Source organism: Rhododendron vialii, chromosome 4a, assembly GCF_030253575.1.
Source record: "Rhododendron vialii isolate Sample 1 chromosome 4a, ASM3025357v1".
Lineage (NCBI taxonomy): Eukaryota > Viridiplantae > Streptophyta > Magnoliopsida > Ericales > Ericaceae > Rhododendron > Rhododendron vialii.
In genome coordinates, this window is record NC_080560.1 from 10,980,811 (window position 1) to 10,996,863 (window position 16,053).

The following is a 16,053-nucleotide window of genomic DNA, read 5'->3' on the forward strand; positions in this document are numbered from 1 at the left end:
CAACTGGATCCCAAACCGAAACAGTGGAGAAAAACAACTCTAGCAAGCTCCCGTTAACACGAGCAGGCTCCTGGCACAAGGGGATGAAGAAGAAATCTGCTCGTGGGCTACAACTCCGATCTAACCGGCCCACGGCGCCGATGACTGTGAATCTCCTCTGCACAGATCCACAGCTGAAACAGGAACTCCAGGCTCCGGGACCAAGCCCTAGCCCTTAATTATAAAGCAGATCTGAACCAGACCCGTCACCCATCGCCCACCACCACACCCTCCGAATCTGGGTGGAACCCGAACCGGAAACAAACCGGATTGGGAAACCAGCCGATGGAAAAAAGACGACAGAAAGAACCTCATCACCCGACCTCCATCTTTTATTTGCCTCACCACCGCCTCTACCTCGCCGGAGTGGAGTTAGAGCCGCCAGGGGAAAACCCAAGACGAGGGAGAAAGAAAGGACGAAAATCTTGCCGCCACAGTAGAAAAGGCCATACTTAATGAGATTTTGGGGCACTTATTTGCACTGGCCGTAATTCTCCAAATATGGACAGGGAGAATGACCAAAGAAGCAGTCAATACGGGCTAACAGAAACAAGTCAGCCCACAACGATAAATGGACAAATTTAGCCAAAATTCAAGTGCACAAATAATTTATACCATGTGCAGTGTATAAGGTTTTTATGTACTAAAATTTTGATATTAACAAAAATAATTTTGACATTATTACGGCCTAATCTTCTGCTCCTATGTTACACTGGCTTCCTTAAATACAGGACCAGAAGAAGTCTACGCACAACTGAGATGGAGAGAACAAGTCTTCTTCATCAGCGTCTCCGGACCAACTGTTACTACTCCCTCTCTCTCTTCTTCGTCTTCGCCCCTTTCTCTTCTTCTCTCCTCCCAATCGGCATCCACCCCCTAGGTCCTCTCTCTCTCCCTCTGTACGCACCCACACTCTCTCTCTATATGAACGTATCTGTATAGTTTTGGTTTTACTAGTATGTGTTATGATTGTGATTGGCAGATGAGAAGTACTATGCTACGGAGGTGATTAAGTGCAGAGACGGATCCAAAGCTTTCACCAGAGACCGTCTCAATGACAATTTCTGCGATTGCTCTGATGGTACCGATGAACCCGGTACTGCTCACACTTGATTATTTTTTATTTTTTTATTTTGGATAACTCAGGTGTTACGGGCACCTGGACTAATCTTGCGTGTCCATTTCCACCACTCACTTACAGGGAGCCCAAATAAATTCGGAGCAAAGTTCCGAATGGATTGGACCCAAAGGAGCACTTGTGAGAGGTTCCGAACCAACCTAAGACCTTAGAAGGGACTAGGGAGCAAATTCCTGAGTCCCCAGCTTTGACCACTGGGCGAACCCCGGGTTCTCACACTTGATAATTTTCAAACAGCAAATACATATGTTTATTGTGTGGCTAATGATAAAATGTGCTCTCTTTGTTTGGTGTTATGAATCGGGTTTTTACTTCTGGGTTCTAGTTGGGAGTTGGAGTGAATCGACAAATGCTTTAGGGTTTCGTGATGCATAAGCTATTTGTTGATTTTGAGAAGACAAAATGCCTCATTTTCTTCTGTTTTTTTCTAAGAATTGAGAAAAGTCACTTAAGAATTCTAACTGATTGGAATGCAGGGTTTCAGTTAATTTGTTTTTAGGGTAGCAGTTAATTTGTTTGGGTTGATTTATGTAGTTAGGTAGGTACGGCTCAGTTCCAGTTTCATCAACTTTGGTGTGTGCAAAGTATGTTTCTTCCAATTATAGAGCTCATGAGAGAAGTCACTTCTTTTTTTCCATGTTTTGAAATTTGATCAGCAGAACATGTTTTGGAAATATGGTTTAGAAATTTCGAAGCTACCTACTTTATTTTAAAGTACGGTAGGCGTCCGCGCAATTTTGCGCCTTTGTCACTAGTAGACTTCAAACCACATGTTCTAGGAGTGTCAAAAGTATTGTGGACATAATTTGAGTCTTTTACTATCCTCGTGGGCGAAAATCGGTGCAATGAGAACACTTCATATACTATTAGCGGGCTTCTTTCCAGATGTAATGCACACAGTACTTCCCTCAAAATGATGGATAGTACTAGAACAAGGATTAGTGGTGGCATATGTGACTAAGGCGAGCCAACTTGCGACATAAAGAGTCTGTGTGCGCCTTGGAGTGGGGTTGTAGGTGTAGGTTCTATTTCATTTGATTTTTCTCTGCAACCTAGGCCTGAGATATTTTGTTCTCTTTCTGGAAACAAACTAGGCCTGAGATATTCTGTTCTCTTTCTAGAAACAATCAAACATTAACTGGCATGGTCTACTCATTCATCTGAAGAACTATTGATATCAATAGTTGTTGTTGAGAGGGAAGATTGCCTGTCGTTTCTTCTCTGCAACAAATACCAATTAATTTTTCTTTCTTCCTTTCTTGTCTGTATTAAATTATTATTTTTATAGTAAAATGTCACATGTATGACCAAATTCGGTTATTATTTATTTGTTCAACTCAGTATTCCGTTTTCTCCTTGTGGTTCATGTAGCCTGCTTTGTCTATTTTGCAGGAACATCAGCCTGTCCAACGAGTAAATTTTACTGTAAGAATGTGGGAAGTATACCTCAGTTTTTGTTTTCTTCTCGGGTGAATGATCATATTTGTGGTAAGTGCAATCTGTGAAACCACTTCCCTAATCTTTTATTTCGTTCAGGTTATCAACTTATCTGTGTTTTGATAGTGTCGTTATTTACATTTATAAATGAGTGATATGCGGGCATTGGGTGCCCTAGAGTTCCATAATTTCCCGTGGGTTGGACGTACATGTGATCTACCTCCTGGAAAGATGGTTGTCAAGAGTTATGCAGTACCTATTGTCGTCTTATCATTTGATTCAGTTTTTACAAGGCCCTCATTTGCTCGTAAAAGGACCATGGGATTAGTGACATGTTCCCGAGAATCACTCCCATCATTTGGATTTAGAAGGACCAAAACCATAATTGCAGACTTGCAGTCCAAGTCCAACTAGTTTCAAACAAGAATAAATGTAGAGTCGTAGACGTAAAATTAGAGGCTTTAAGTTCTTGTTCTACAGCATAGAATACGTGTTAAATTGCATGTATGGTATGGTATAGTTGCTTTCCCTGGTAAAATACCTTGCCCCTCACTTAAGCTGTATTATATCTGTCTTGTTAATTTTGTGTAGCTTCGGACAATAATTGATCTTATGGTTCATTTACCGAAGGAAAAATGAAGTATTTTATGGTTAGTAAAAGTCCTAGCTTTTGTTCTTGTTCCTTCAGCATTAAATTCAGTTGCCAATGCATTGTGTTTATAGATTGTTGTGATGGAAGTGACGAGTTTGACGGAAGCATTATTTGTTACAACACTTGTGTCATGGGCGGGAATGTTGCATACAATACAATAAACTATGGATCGACAACTGCTGATCTGGGTTCTGTTGATGTGAAAGTAACTGGAAAGGGAGTGATTCCGGAGGATTCAACTCAGAAACTTCAAGGTATTGTTTTGTGTATGACAGCTCTCGTGCAAAATGAGAATTTCACTAACTGTATGTTTGATATTTTGTGATTCCAGGTTTGAAGACACTCATAATCATACAGATCATCCTCATTACTTTTTTGGTGGCTTTCTGTTTATGCCGTAGACGTGTCAGATCAAAAAGAAGATATCCCCGTTGAACAAGTTCACTCCGAGCTTGCCATTCTGAAGCCAAAACATACCATTAAATTGCTGACATTGCCAAAAACTAATATCATTCCTCTCTTCCCTTTTCCAATACCTCCAAAGCCCCAATCAGAGATAATTTTACAACCTTAACCATATTTTCTCCCTCAAGTTGCCTATTCCTGCCTTCTCTCCTACACCCTGCACAGACCCCTCATCCCCTTCCTCTTTCTAATTCCAATATTCAATCCCTTCGCCTTCATTCTTACTCCCCAGACTCACTGTCTCCTTTTCACTGCATGACTTGATTGCTGCTCCTATCTCATATAGGATACAGCACTGGTAGTGGCTCTTGCAATTGCAGTCTTCCATAGGTCTGTGCTGTTGCTGCTCGAAAGTGGTGATGCTGTAATTTGTGGAATTGGTGCAGTCAGAAGGGCCTCAGGGGTGGGAGAAAAGATGAAAGGTACAGTGGCTAAAAGCCTAAAAGTGGGGGATTGACATCAATGCAGGAATTAGTGGTGAAAATGGTCAGACTATGGGCAGGTGAAGAGATTTGGAAAGCAGTCGCGATGGTTCTGGTTTTGGAGACGGCAGATTCTTGTTGGGTTGGAACGCAGAGTATTGTAGCACTTTGTTGCGATTAGTAATAGTATCTAAAACTAAAATACACATTTATGCCTTGAGTTTGAATTTCTGGTGCCTTTTAGATTTACATGACCTTTTGATTATTTCGGATTTCCAAAATCTGTATGAACTGCAACCAAGTCAATTATCCCATATGCTACTTGCCACCCCCTTTCATCTAACTCTGCTAAGGGATTGTGAATATTACTAAGCTACCAATTTTTATCACTATCTAAATTCTGCGAATTTCGAAATCCTGTAGTATAGCCGAGAACCCAAGGGACCATCACTTTACTACTGGCCCAAAGCCACCACAGTAATGTTGACCACCACCCCACCGTGCACAAATATGCCAGTAAAAAGCACCGCCGCCGAGCACTGCACCAGACCATCCACTCCATGGTTTTCCTTCTTTTCCTCTCTCCCTTACGACAATGGGAACCCGCATCTTCTGCACGTGGGCTCCTCATTCTTTGTGGAGCTTTTATTTGGAGCCAGATGCTTACGGCTTCTGATATATTTGTGTTTCAATTTGAACCCAATAACTCATGTTTGCAGACGAATTCCTCTTTTTATGCTCAAAGCATGTACACCAATGAAAATGTAAAAATGCTGATCAACAATGCATTTTTTTCATTTTACCTATTCATATCTCTCTCAACACTACACCAATACTATCTATTTTACCTAACTCCAATTAAAAAATATATTTTTTACTCATTTTTTATTATGTTTATTGTTTAAAGAGAGGAGGGAGGAGGGAGGAGAGAGAGAAAGAAGTAATAAAAAAAGAAAGGAGTATGAATAGTGCATAGGTAAAAATAGAAAATAATTATTCATAAATGTATTTTAGCTCCTCTTTTAAGTCATCTGGTGTAGATTATTTTTTTTATATTTCTCTTAGATAAAATAACAAAAAATGCATTTAAGTTTATCTAGTGTACTTGATCTCAGAAGACCATGAGATGGTTGTTTAGTTGTGAGTTTTAAGATAAGTTTTTAAAATTAAAATATTCAATATTGTATGAATTTGCATATTTTTTTTTGTCTTTAGTAGATTTTTAATATTTTACCACCTAACTTTTTATTTTTAAAATAGAGAAAGCAAAATCAATAAAGATGAAAAATTCCAATGACGAAGAAGAACGAGCTGTGCAGAAAGGTGCACAGCATTGTGTTGTACACCTTCGAGCCGTCGGATTATGCATCCGACGGCTCGAAAGTGAACAACACTGTGCCACGGCACAACACACGATCCCCAAATTCGAAGAACAAGGGGTGCAATGACATTTCAAAGATAAATGAGAAAAAAGTGTGATTCAATAAATTCCCAAAGAGTTTTCAGTGTAATTCTTCAAAAATACAACTGGCTATGCAAAATTAGTTTTTTGATTAACCTCATCTAATTTACGATTCCGAAAGTTCCACTTTAAGCACTGTAGAAGAAGAACAAGGGGCCCCAACCCTAGAACAAAACGTCACAGTCACCGAACGTCACCCCAATGACCACCAGCTCCTCCCCCTCTCTCTCTCTTCCCCACCAAGATCCCGAATTCCCACATTCCCAAAACCCAAATTTCCAACAACAAACTGAAACTCAATCCCAACCTCAATCCCCTCAAACCCTAACCCTAGATTTCCCAAACCCACAAGACCAAGAAGCTCAAGAAGAAGACCCTATAATCGTTGACCACAAGGGGGAAGAAGAACCAAATAAATCATCTATGTCAAAATCAGGTATTTCTTCTTCTCTCTCTCCTCCGCGGCTTATTATTCCACCAAACACGGACCAGGAGCCCAACCCGCGTTCTCTCGCCTCGCCCACGAGCCTATCGCGTCGACCCAGCAAGAAAAAGAAGGGTTGGCCCAAGAAACAGAAAGCCATCGAGAAGAAAGTCCAAACCCTAATCGAGAACCTGAAACCCATTCCTTTTAAGCCCTCGAAAACCCTTAATTTTGGTAAGCACGAGAAGTTGCTGAAGCGATTGGGGTTGTGGGATTTTGTTCATATTGAGTTCGACCGCGAGGTTCGCGTGGATCTCATTGCCCAGTTGATTGCGAATTACGAGTCTAGGTCTAGTTACGTGAATGGGCTTAGGGTTGCGGTGAACCGGGCTGATTTGGGCCGGGCTTTTAAGTTGCCGGTGAAGAAAGAGAAGGGGGGAGGAAGTGTGTCGTCGGAGGCGGTGGATTTGGATTCTGAGGCTGTTGTGACAGAGGAGTCGATAGGGTTTGTTGAAGATTTCGTGTCGAATTGGTTGCTTTTGCATGAGGACACGTGGATATTGCCGAACGAGGTGGTGAATTGGACCAAGGCGGTCAAGGATGGGCATCCGGAGAAAGTGGATTGGGCCGGGTTGATTTGGTTTATGGTTGAGAAGGAGTTGAACCAAGGGAACAAGTTGAAGGAGTGCTATTACGCATCGCATTTGCAGCACTTGATAAGGTCGCAGAGGGAGGAGTTGTTTCGGGAAGAGAATAGGGAGGAGGTAGGGGTGGAAGTGAAGGATGAAGATGATGGTGGTGATGTGGAGATGTGGCAAGAATCGAAGGGGGAGGCAGAGGTGGAAGTGAAAGAGGAAGATGATGGAGGTGAAGTGAAGATGGGGCAAGAATCGAAAGTGGAGACCATGGTGGAAGCAAAGAAGGAAGAGGTTGATGGTGAAATCAAGATGGGGGAAGAACCTGCAGTGGAAGCAAGGGTAGAATTGAAGGAGGAAGAAGAGGATAGTGGTGAAGTGAAGATGGAGAAAGAACCTACGATGGAGCTAGGGGTGGATGTTAAGGAGGAAGATGGTGGTGGTAAAGTGATGATGGAGCAACAGCCTATGGTGGATGTAGGGGTGGATGTGAAAGACGATGAGGATGGTGGTGATGTGAAGATTGGGAAAGAACCTATGATGGAAGCAGGGGTGGATGTTAAGGAGGAAGTGAATTTGGGGGAAGAACCTTTGGTGGAGTCAGGGGTGAATGTTAAGGAGGAAGTGGAGTTTGGGGAAGAACCTATGGTGGAGGCAGTAGAGGAAGTGAAGGAGGAAGAGGATGGTGGTGGTGAGATGAAGATGGGCGGGTTTGATGATTTTCAAGGACAACAGTTAGAGGACAATGTTATGGGGGAGGAACTAAATGTTGAATTAACCTTGGGGAAAGAGATAGCTGAGATGGAAGAGCAAGACACAGATGTTAAGGAAGGGGACATGATGGATGTAGAGGACAGCGAGGCAGATGAACAAGAACAAGGGCAATGGCTTTTGGATGGAAAGAACAGCGCGGGTGACCACTTCTTGCAGCGTTGTAACATAGATGCTAGTACGTGTATGGATGGTGATGAGGAGAGGAAACCAGAAGAAGAGGAGGAGGAGGAGGAGGAGGAGGTGGATGATGAAGAAGAGGAGGAAGCGGAGGACGACCATTTTAGTCTTTTGTCTCGGGGCAATACTTTAGAGGGCAATATGTTAACAGGCAATCTACTTCAAGGAATGGAGACAACCCAGATGCCTTTTTCTTTGACAGATACACATGGGACTTCGGGTGGTTCATCAATTTTTGGTCATGGCAGTTTTGGTCATGGCAGCAAAAGAGAGATTGTTCATGAGGATGATATCTCGCATAAGAGGATCAGGAGTGATGGGCCTTGGAGTCATAAATCATCCGACTTTGAAATGTGCATGGAAGAAATGCAGAACTGGATGGGAAAAGCTAGGATGGTGTATCAGGAAAAGGAGAACGCTTTTGAAGTATCGAATACGAGCCAGCAACTCTTACTTGGTGAGATCCAGCGTAGGGATGATTTGATTGAGCACTTGCAAAAGACCAAGCGTGAAGAGATACAGAAGAAAGATGGGGAAATATATAGACTTGAACGTGAACTGTATTTAATGGGTAATCTTTTAGATGGTTATAGGAAGGCTGTGAAGGAAACCCAGAAAGCATTCTTTGAGTATAGGCAACAGTGTCAACTTCTGGAAGAACCAGTTTACAAGGATGTGGGTCCTGGGGGCCTGGTACTTAGCACAATGGAATTGGAGAAACGACGACAGAAAAGGGAAGAAGAAGAGAAGATGGTTCGTATGGTGTTGGAGCAGAAGGTGAAGGAGTTCGAAGAAAACGTCTTTGGCAACATAGAGGAGAAAATGGAGGCACATTTCAATGATGTTCTAAAGCTGAATAAGCGGTTGATGGATGCTGAGAATGAATTCAAACTACTGAAGGAGTTGTCCGCGAAACCCAAGGTTCCGGTAACATCAGAATCTGCACCAGTTGAAACCACTCCAACGTCTGATGTGGTTGATATGTAGGTCAGACTTAACCTTTAAAACTTGTGTTGATATGACTTGCACGTTGCTTGTATTTTTGTGTGATTATGTTGATGCCTTGATATACGGGGTTGAGACCTCGTTTTGCTTGTACCCAGTCTCAGACTTAGAACATGAAATCTTGACAGTTTGTGGTTTTATATATTCACTGTGCACCATGCTTTGTTGTCTTTCTGCCTGGTTTCTTGAAGGGAATTGAGGATTCAATCCTGGTGAATCCATTTTATTTGGGAATTACTGAATTAAGTTGGTTGATCGGAATGAAGTAATGATCTACTATTGTTATCTGGTTCTGCTCTCCTAATTTTTGCCGGAATAGAAGATATCTGCTCTTTTCACTTTTTGGTGGCATTACTCAATCGTTCTCACTTCCCTTGTCTTGCTGTAGAAATATTCAGAAAAAGCACCTTTTGATAGAATTTTTGTTTCACGCTAATATATTTACCAGAACATTTTCTGGGTCACGAGCTTGAATAATGTAGTTGTGTTTCTCCAGTGCTATGTTGTTTTACTTGAAAAGCAGAGTTTGATGCAAGTATTTCAATGAGCTCGCTCTCTCTCTCGAGTTTGATGTAAGTAATTTGATGAACTCTCTCTCTCTCTCTCCAAAATACTCACCTTCAGGCGAACATATCAACATCTGAGCATTTCACTCTCCAAAATACTCGCCTTCAGGCGAACATTTCAACATCTGGGCATTTCAGTTTGTCCTTCCTTTCTGAAGAATTTGACAAGATTAAAATTTGAAGGATGACATTCCTGGATTTATTTGGCCATTGCAAAATTTTGGGACAGATTATGCTTTGCTTGATGTGTGTTGTCTAAGTCTTGCTTCCTTCACCTTTTCGAAAATAGCAAATTTCATCTTTACTATGTCTTGTTGACCGAGCAAACTATGTCCCATTTAGCTTTAATTGCATCTTTTCGATCTGTTATTGACCATAGCAAACTAAGTCTAATTACCGGAAGCATGGCCTTATTCCTCTCGGTGCCTTGAAGATTATATTTTGCCATAAACGCAAGTTCCTTCAATTGCATACCAAGTTCTGTCACACCCTGCAACTTCTTGATTTCAATTATTTTCTTACTTCAAAGAATAGCCAAGACTAGATTAGTCTGCCGGAAAAAAGAAGATAAAAATAAAAAATGAAGTAAATTAGTGGGGTTACATCTTTGGTTCTCTCTTATCATCATTTGCTTATTGAATTGCTCTGTAGATTTTTGATCCAAACTCAATCAGGACGTAATTTTGTTACCAGAAAGGCATGAGGTCTAATTCATTATAGCACAGACAAAATATTGGACATCAAAATACATCGGATTGCAAGAAGACCTGAAATGTTATTGACGTTTTCTAATGGAGACGTTACATAAAACTCCAAAGTTTCATTGCCTCATCATAGACAACACGAATATATCGTAAATTCTCCACACGAAAGGAACAAATTGATCAAAAATTGGTGTAGCAGCTCCATAAGGCTAATCCAGCTTGGATATCCTTGGCGGATGGCTTCACGACCAGCTAAACTGCAGTTCTGCTGTTGGGATTGTAGGCCAATGTGGACAAGATAAAATAGGTACCAATTCTCACGTCATAGGTCACACAATTTCACAATTTTACTATAGGACTCTTTGTTGCCGCTCTCAGTCATCGCTCTATGCTCTAGTTCAGTAGTGTGGGATATTTCCAAGAGGCGCTATCTTGCTCTTGATCTTGCTTTCAATTACGCACATGCATTATGTGACTTAACTCACCAGCAAAGTACAGGATCCACGGACTTTTACAATAGAGTCGCGGCACAAGCTGTGAAGGCCCAGCCAAAGGCGGACAATAGTTCACCAGTAGCCTTTAGTTAGCACTCAGCCCAACTACAACCAGGATTTTTCTGTATTCTCTTATCCCTCATCAGGTTTCTAATTTGTGCTGATCTTTCCCAGTCATTAGAAGTCGCAAATATGCTTGATAGCTGCATGTAAGCACCCGAATTCTCAGGATCCATATCTGTAATTCTCTCTGCCAATTTCCTTCCAATACTTTTATTACCATGAGTTACACACCCTCTCAAAACTGATGACCACATGCTTGCGTCGGCCTTGAATGGCATCTCTTCAATAAGGTTCATAGCTTCTTCAAGCAAACCTGCCCTGGAGAAAAGATCTATCATACAAGAATAGTGCTCAATCCCTGGATCTATATGATAGTGTTGTTTCATTGCATAAAACCATTTCCGTCCCTCTTCGACCAGTCCACAATGGTCGCAGGCAGACAGAATGCCGGTAAAAGTAATATCATTGGGAACAACGTCTGCATACCTCATGTCAGTGAACAAATTCATTGCTTCATTTCCAAATCCATTTGTAGCATAACCCATCAACATAGAGTTCCATGAAACTTCGTCGAATTTAGTTGTTTGGTCAAACAGTTTTCGTCCAATTTTTACAAAACCACACTTGCAGTACAGATCGATGAGGGAGGGAGAAACAACCTGATCGAATTCAAGGCCAACGATAGTGGTTCTACAAAAAATCTGTTCACCAAGTTCAAGCGAAGCAATGCTAGCACAGGCACTGATCGCACTGGCAAGGCTAAATTTGTCAATTCTCAAGCCCATCTCGTTCATCTTGCAGAAAAGATCTAAGGCTTCGATTGGACAACCGTTTTGGCTTAGTCCCACTATTATTGAATTCCATGAGATCAAGCTTTTCGTTTTCATGCTCTCAAAGATTTGTTTGGCATCTTCAATTCTTCCACATTTCGAGTACAAAGTTATCATAGAATTCAGCAAAATAGTGTCATGCTTTTTGAACTCTGTGAACAATTTGCAAGCATCGTTTGGGCTTCCACACTTCGCGTATGTGTCAACAAGAGCGCTACCAGTGATAAGGTCATCAAGGGTTCCCAACTTAGAAGCAAGAGCATGCATTTGCTTGCAGTTTTCAGGAATACGCAAACAACTGCATGCGCTCAAGACGCTGGAGAAAGTAGAAAAGTTTTCTCGAATTCCAGTTCTTCGCATCGTCTTGAAAAGAATCAATGCTTCATTTCTTTCCTCATTAGCAATGTAGCCTGCTATCAAGGTGTTCCATAGCACAACACATGGATCACTTCTCATATAAAAAATTCTTCTAGCATCTTCCATTCTACCATTATTTGCATACCCTGAGATCAATGCCGATACAGAGAATTCATCTGGATCTTGCATCACATTCAAAACATGACTTGCGCTATCCATATCACCTGACTTCCCATACAAATTTACAAGAGAACTCGCCAACACGGAGTCAAATTCCACTTGGTCAACAATGATTCGAGCATGGACTTGCTTCCCACAATCAAGAGCTGCCAAATCAGTACAAGCACCAATAACCGTTGCCAACACAAACGAATCCCCACGTGACTCTCCATCAGGATCCGCACCCAATTCCTTAAACAACCTGACGGCATCTCTAGGACGACCATTACTCGCATATCCATGAATCATCGAATTCCAAGCGACCCAATTCCTCCTCGGCATCTCATCGAACAACCCACGAGCAATCTCTAACTCACCCGCTTTTGAAAAACCCGAAACCACCAAATTCCACGAAAAACAATTCCTTTCGGGCATCAAACCGAACAACTCCAATGCCTTCTCCTTGACACCTGACTTCATGTAGCCTTCAATCATAGTGTTCCAAGTGAAGCAGTTTCTGTGATTCATTTCGTCGAACAGTTGTTGTGCATCACTGAGATGGCCGCATCTTGTGTACATCTGTAGGAGGCGGTTTCCGAAAGTAACGAAAGAACCGATCACACCCACTTTGAGAAAAAGGAGGTGGAGTTGTTTGCCGTGGTGGGAATTCAAGGATTCGAGTCGACGAGCATAGGAATGCAAATCAAGATCCATTTGATCAACGGAGAGTGAGTAATAAGTGGACCTAAACGTAGAGTTGTTTTGAACCCAGTTGAAGGGTATATAAATGCAGTGAACCGGAAAATATGTATTTGAACCGGCAAGAACGTCGGACTCTTATCCTCTTGGGATGGAGAAAATTCATGAGAAAAGAAAAGAGAAAAAATTCTTTACACCGCCAGTGTAAACATTTATTACCTCCAAATCAATTGTATTGTGACACGTGTCAAAACAGAAGTCCCAATTAATAAAACATGACGACGTGGCGCAATGCAATTGATTTGGAGGAAACAAATATTTACACCGGCGGTTTAAAGAATTTATTCTCAAAAGAAAAAGGAAAAAAAAGTTTTGATTTCTAGCCAAATCAGTTATTTGGACGGAGTATTTTGGGGAGAAAATGAGAGAAAAGTATAAAAATGAAATTTCTTGATTGGCTCTTTCCATTTCTTATCTCACCGTTTTTCGCCATCTAAAATACTCATTTTCATTGTTTATTATTATGTTTATCTCTTGGACATTTTTATTGTCCATTATTATGTTTCTCTTTTATGTTTTTTACCTATATCTTTTAGTGTGGATCTTAAAAATATATGCAATATAGATCTTGTTTAATAGATCTCGATTAGTTCTACAATACTAAGTTTTTAAAATTATGAAAAACATTATAGATTGAAAGATATAAGCAATTAAAAAATAGCAGGCAATTAAAAAATGGACAACGAAAATGGGACTAAGGGAGTAACTGTTAGCACTTTGTTAGAAAGTTGGATTTTAATAGCTCTGAAAGTTGGTATTTAGCCTTTGGAAAGAACAGTATTTTTTAATCGCTATGTTAATAGGAACGATTAACTCACCAAGCTATTTGAGTATGAACTCGTGTTTTCCCATGTTAAGTGCTTGTTCAAGATCGATTTGTTACTTAAATAAAATTTTCAAACTAAGTTTGAACAACATAATAGGCTCGTTTAGTTTATGATGCAGAAACATCGTCTCATGATTGACATGGTTAATACGAGTAGCACTTTTATCAACCTTATTCATAGGTGCCATGAGAAAAAAAAGCCCTTAGTCATGGGTGAGTATGAGTGTCTCCCTTCCTTCAACTCTTTTATCAACCTTAGCCATGGATGAGCATGAGTGTGGGTGTAGAAAAGGTAAAAGATGACTTGGGTTTAATGGAACCTCAAAACCCTACAAAGGTAAAATCATATGGCAAGCAGATGTTTTCGGGTCAGATCCACAAAGGGGCTCGGATCCCGTGACCCTCCAGACTTTTTGCGATGTAATGCTTGCTTTTGTTTTTTTTTTTTTTTTAAGAAAAATTCTAGTATTTTGTTGTTATGAGCTTTCTTGGCGTGCAAAAGTGGAGTAATTTTTTTATGCTTTCCATATCCCTTCCCAACCCTTTTTTTTTTTGCAAACCAGATCGTCCGAGATATTTTATATAAGAAGAACACAGTACAATAAAAACGGAAACTATCGGTCCGAAAATACAAAAAACAAAAAACAAAAAACAAAAAACAAAAAACAAAAAACAAAAAACAAACAAACAAAAAACAAAAAACAAACAAACAAACAAACAAAACAAAGCAGAAAAGAAAGCCGCTTAGAGCCAAGACGCCGGAGTCGAACCCGTTGATCACACTTGTGAAGAAGAGTTAGAATGGCCAAGTATAGAGTGACCAGATATAGACATTAAACACGTAGCAAACTCTCTTGGAATCTTGGATGGAGCTGCCTCAGTAACTTGAGCTTCCCAACCCAAGAACTAAGAAGGATGTCAACTTTCTCTTGGTAGGAGTTAAGCCCATAATCACAGTACGTACTGCATTAAAAACTTCTTTAAATTTCCCAGATAGTACTTACGATGATGATAGTGAAGTGTAAGATTTGAGAGCTCATTCAGTGCCCCAGGAGTCACTACCACGTGGTTCCCTAAACTTATTTCATATCACGCATTGTGGTGTGATTCATACACTTTATCTCTGATCTCACCGCAACGTGTAATAGAGAAAGAACCTGATGCACATGAGCTTTGAATTATTTTCTTAAGATTAGAGATGAAGTACAACACACTTCTTCAAATAATTATTAAAAAAAAAAAAAAAAAGAAAGAAGGAAAGAAAGCGATTAAGTAACCACATGAATGTACATATGCAACTCTAGTTGTCGCTAAAATGTATATATATAGAAAACTAGATATGACCTACTCCATTTCTCCCTTTGCATCATCGTATTTGAGGGAGCTTAGGTCATGATCGGATCCAGGGAAGGCTAAAACTGAGGAAAGTGCGTTTGGCTTTGCCCCACTGAACAAACTTCCGAAAAAGTTGTGACCATAAAGCGACATGCAGGAAAAACAATGCGACATGTCGAAAAACCTTTGGGGGTTGGGGGGTGTGTTTCGCCTCTTTTTTTTTCCGACATTCAGAGGTGTTCGGGTCAGTTTATACACAAATAGCTCGATTATTCCCAACCGTTCCTAGTCTGGTCAAAGACGGATTATCCACACTGAAATTAAGAGATTCACGAAAGGTTTATTTTTTGTGACCTGGCTCGCTGGCTCTAAGAGGTTCCCGAAAGAACCTTTAGAGTGGTTTGTTAAATGTTTTGAAGAAAGTTTTTAGGGTAATGAGCGAAGATAGAAAAATGCGGAAAACTTATTAGAGACTGTGGAGAGAGAGAAAAGTTCCGAGAAACTTATTTGAAACCGTTGATTTATTTTTTTCTTTTAGAATATTTAATTAAGAATGGCAAATGCTACAAGGTATATATGAGGCACAAGTTTATGTACGGTTCTTTAAATACATTAATTATATATTTTTTACTCATACCGACATTAATTACTAGTAATGACATTGAGAATGTAAACCACTAGTAATGATATTGAGAATGTAAACCACCCCATCAAAAAAATTCACAAGATTCGCTGTAGTGGAGGTGATAAGTAAAATTACTCTCTTATCCTTCCGTATTTGAAAAAACGGTCTTGCTATTGTTAGCCCAATGGGCTGAGGATAAACACACTATAAGACAAAAAAAACACGCATTTCTGTGTATTTTTTATATCTTTTAATACACATTCACACTCTCACTATTGTCAGTCCACTGGGCTGATTTTAGAATTTTCCTTTTTTAAATAACAAAAATGACCATACGACTCTCTCTATTCTTCTATCTTTAAAAATGAGAAAACCAACTACTCCTACTTTTTTGGAGGGATAGCTTTGTGGGGAAGAAAATGGCAGCTATTTTCTTATCAGAAGAACAATAGAGGAAGCCATTTATTTTTATTTTTTAATGTCATTAGACTCGTCACCTTGTATTAGTTAATTGTTTTTTCAAACGTTAGTAGTAATTAAATTGTTGACTCCGCGTCAAATACATTACTTGTGGGAAAATTTAAGGTAATAATTAATTTATCTCCTAATTTGTCGACACAATGTCGGTTGCGCCTACCCTGGAACCAGCTAGCTGTTACTCCAAATGAGAATCAGCATAAGAAAATACTACTAGAAGATTTCAAA

The 16,053-nt window shown here is 40.2% G+C and overlaps 3 protein-coding genes across 3 annotated transcripts; 2 read left to right on the forward strand and 1 right to left on the reverse strand.

Moving 5' to 3' along the window:
- The first annotated feature begins 758 nt into the window (after positions 1-758).
- LOC131321729 (glucosidase 2 subunit beta) lies at positions 759-4,493 on the forward strand. The gene is made up of 5 exons (XM_058352638.1): positions 759-919; positions 1,022-1,135; positions 2,570-2,665; positions 3,338-3,520; positions 3,598-4,493. Exons 1-5 carry the CDS (start codon positions 799-801, stop codon positions 3,699-3,701), a joined length of 618 nt encoding a protein of 205 aa, XP_058208621.1. The 5' UTR covers positions 759-798; the 3' UTR covers positions 3,702-4,493.
- Positions 4,494-5,736: 1,243 nt separating this feature from the next.
- LOC131321723 (uncharacterized) lies at positions 5,737-8,800 on the forward strand. Its single transcript, XM_058352630.1, has one exon. The coding sequence runs from the start codon at positions 5,817-5,819 to the stop codon at positions 8,610-8,612; it is 2,796 nt and encodes a 931-aa protein (XP_058208613.1). The 5' UTR covers positions 5,737-5,816; the 3' UTR covers positions 8,613-8,800.
- Positions 8,801-9,951: 1,151 nt separating this feature from the next.
- LOC131321724 (putative pentatricopeptide repeat-containing protein At1g77010, mitochondrial) lies at positions 9,952-12,633 on the reverse strand. The gene has a single exon (XM_058352632.1). It carries the CDS (start codon positions 12,515-12,517, stop codon positions 10,484-10,486), a length of 2,034 nt encoding a protein of 677 aa, XP_058208615.1. The 5' UTR covers positions 12,518-12,633; the 3' UTR covers positions 9,952-10,483.
- Between the last annotated feature and the right edge of the window lie 3,420 nt (positions 12,634-16,053).

Bases quoted from the DNA above. Each gene is read 5' to 3' on its own strand.
- LOC131321729 (XM_058352638.1), top strand. From the start codon at position 799: ATGGAGAGAACAAGTCTTCTTCATCAGCGTCTCCGGACCAACTGTTAC. The intron at 1,136-2,569 runs GTACTGCTCACA...TCTATTTTGCAG, and splicing joins TGATGGTACCGATGAACCCG to GAACATCAGCCTGTCCAACG. The intron at 3,521-3,597 runs GTATTGTTTTGT...TTGTGATTCCAG, and splicing joins TTCAACTCAGAAACTTCAAG to GTTTGAAGACACTCATAATC.
- LOC131321723 (XM_058352630.1), top strand. From the start codon at position 5,817: ATGACCACCAGCTCCTCCCCCTCTCTCTCTCTTCCCCACCAAGATCCC.
- LOC131321724 (XM_058352632.1), bottom strand. From the start codon at position 12,517: ATGGATCTTGATTTGCATTCCTATGCTCGTCGACTCGAATCCTTGAAT.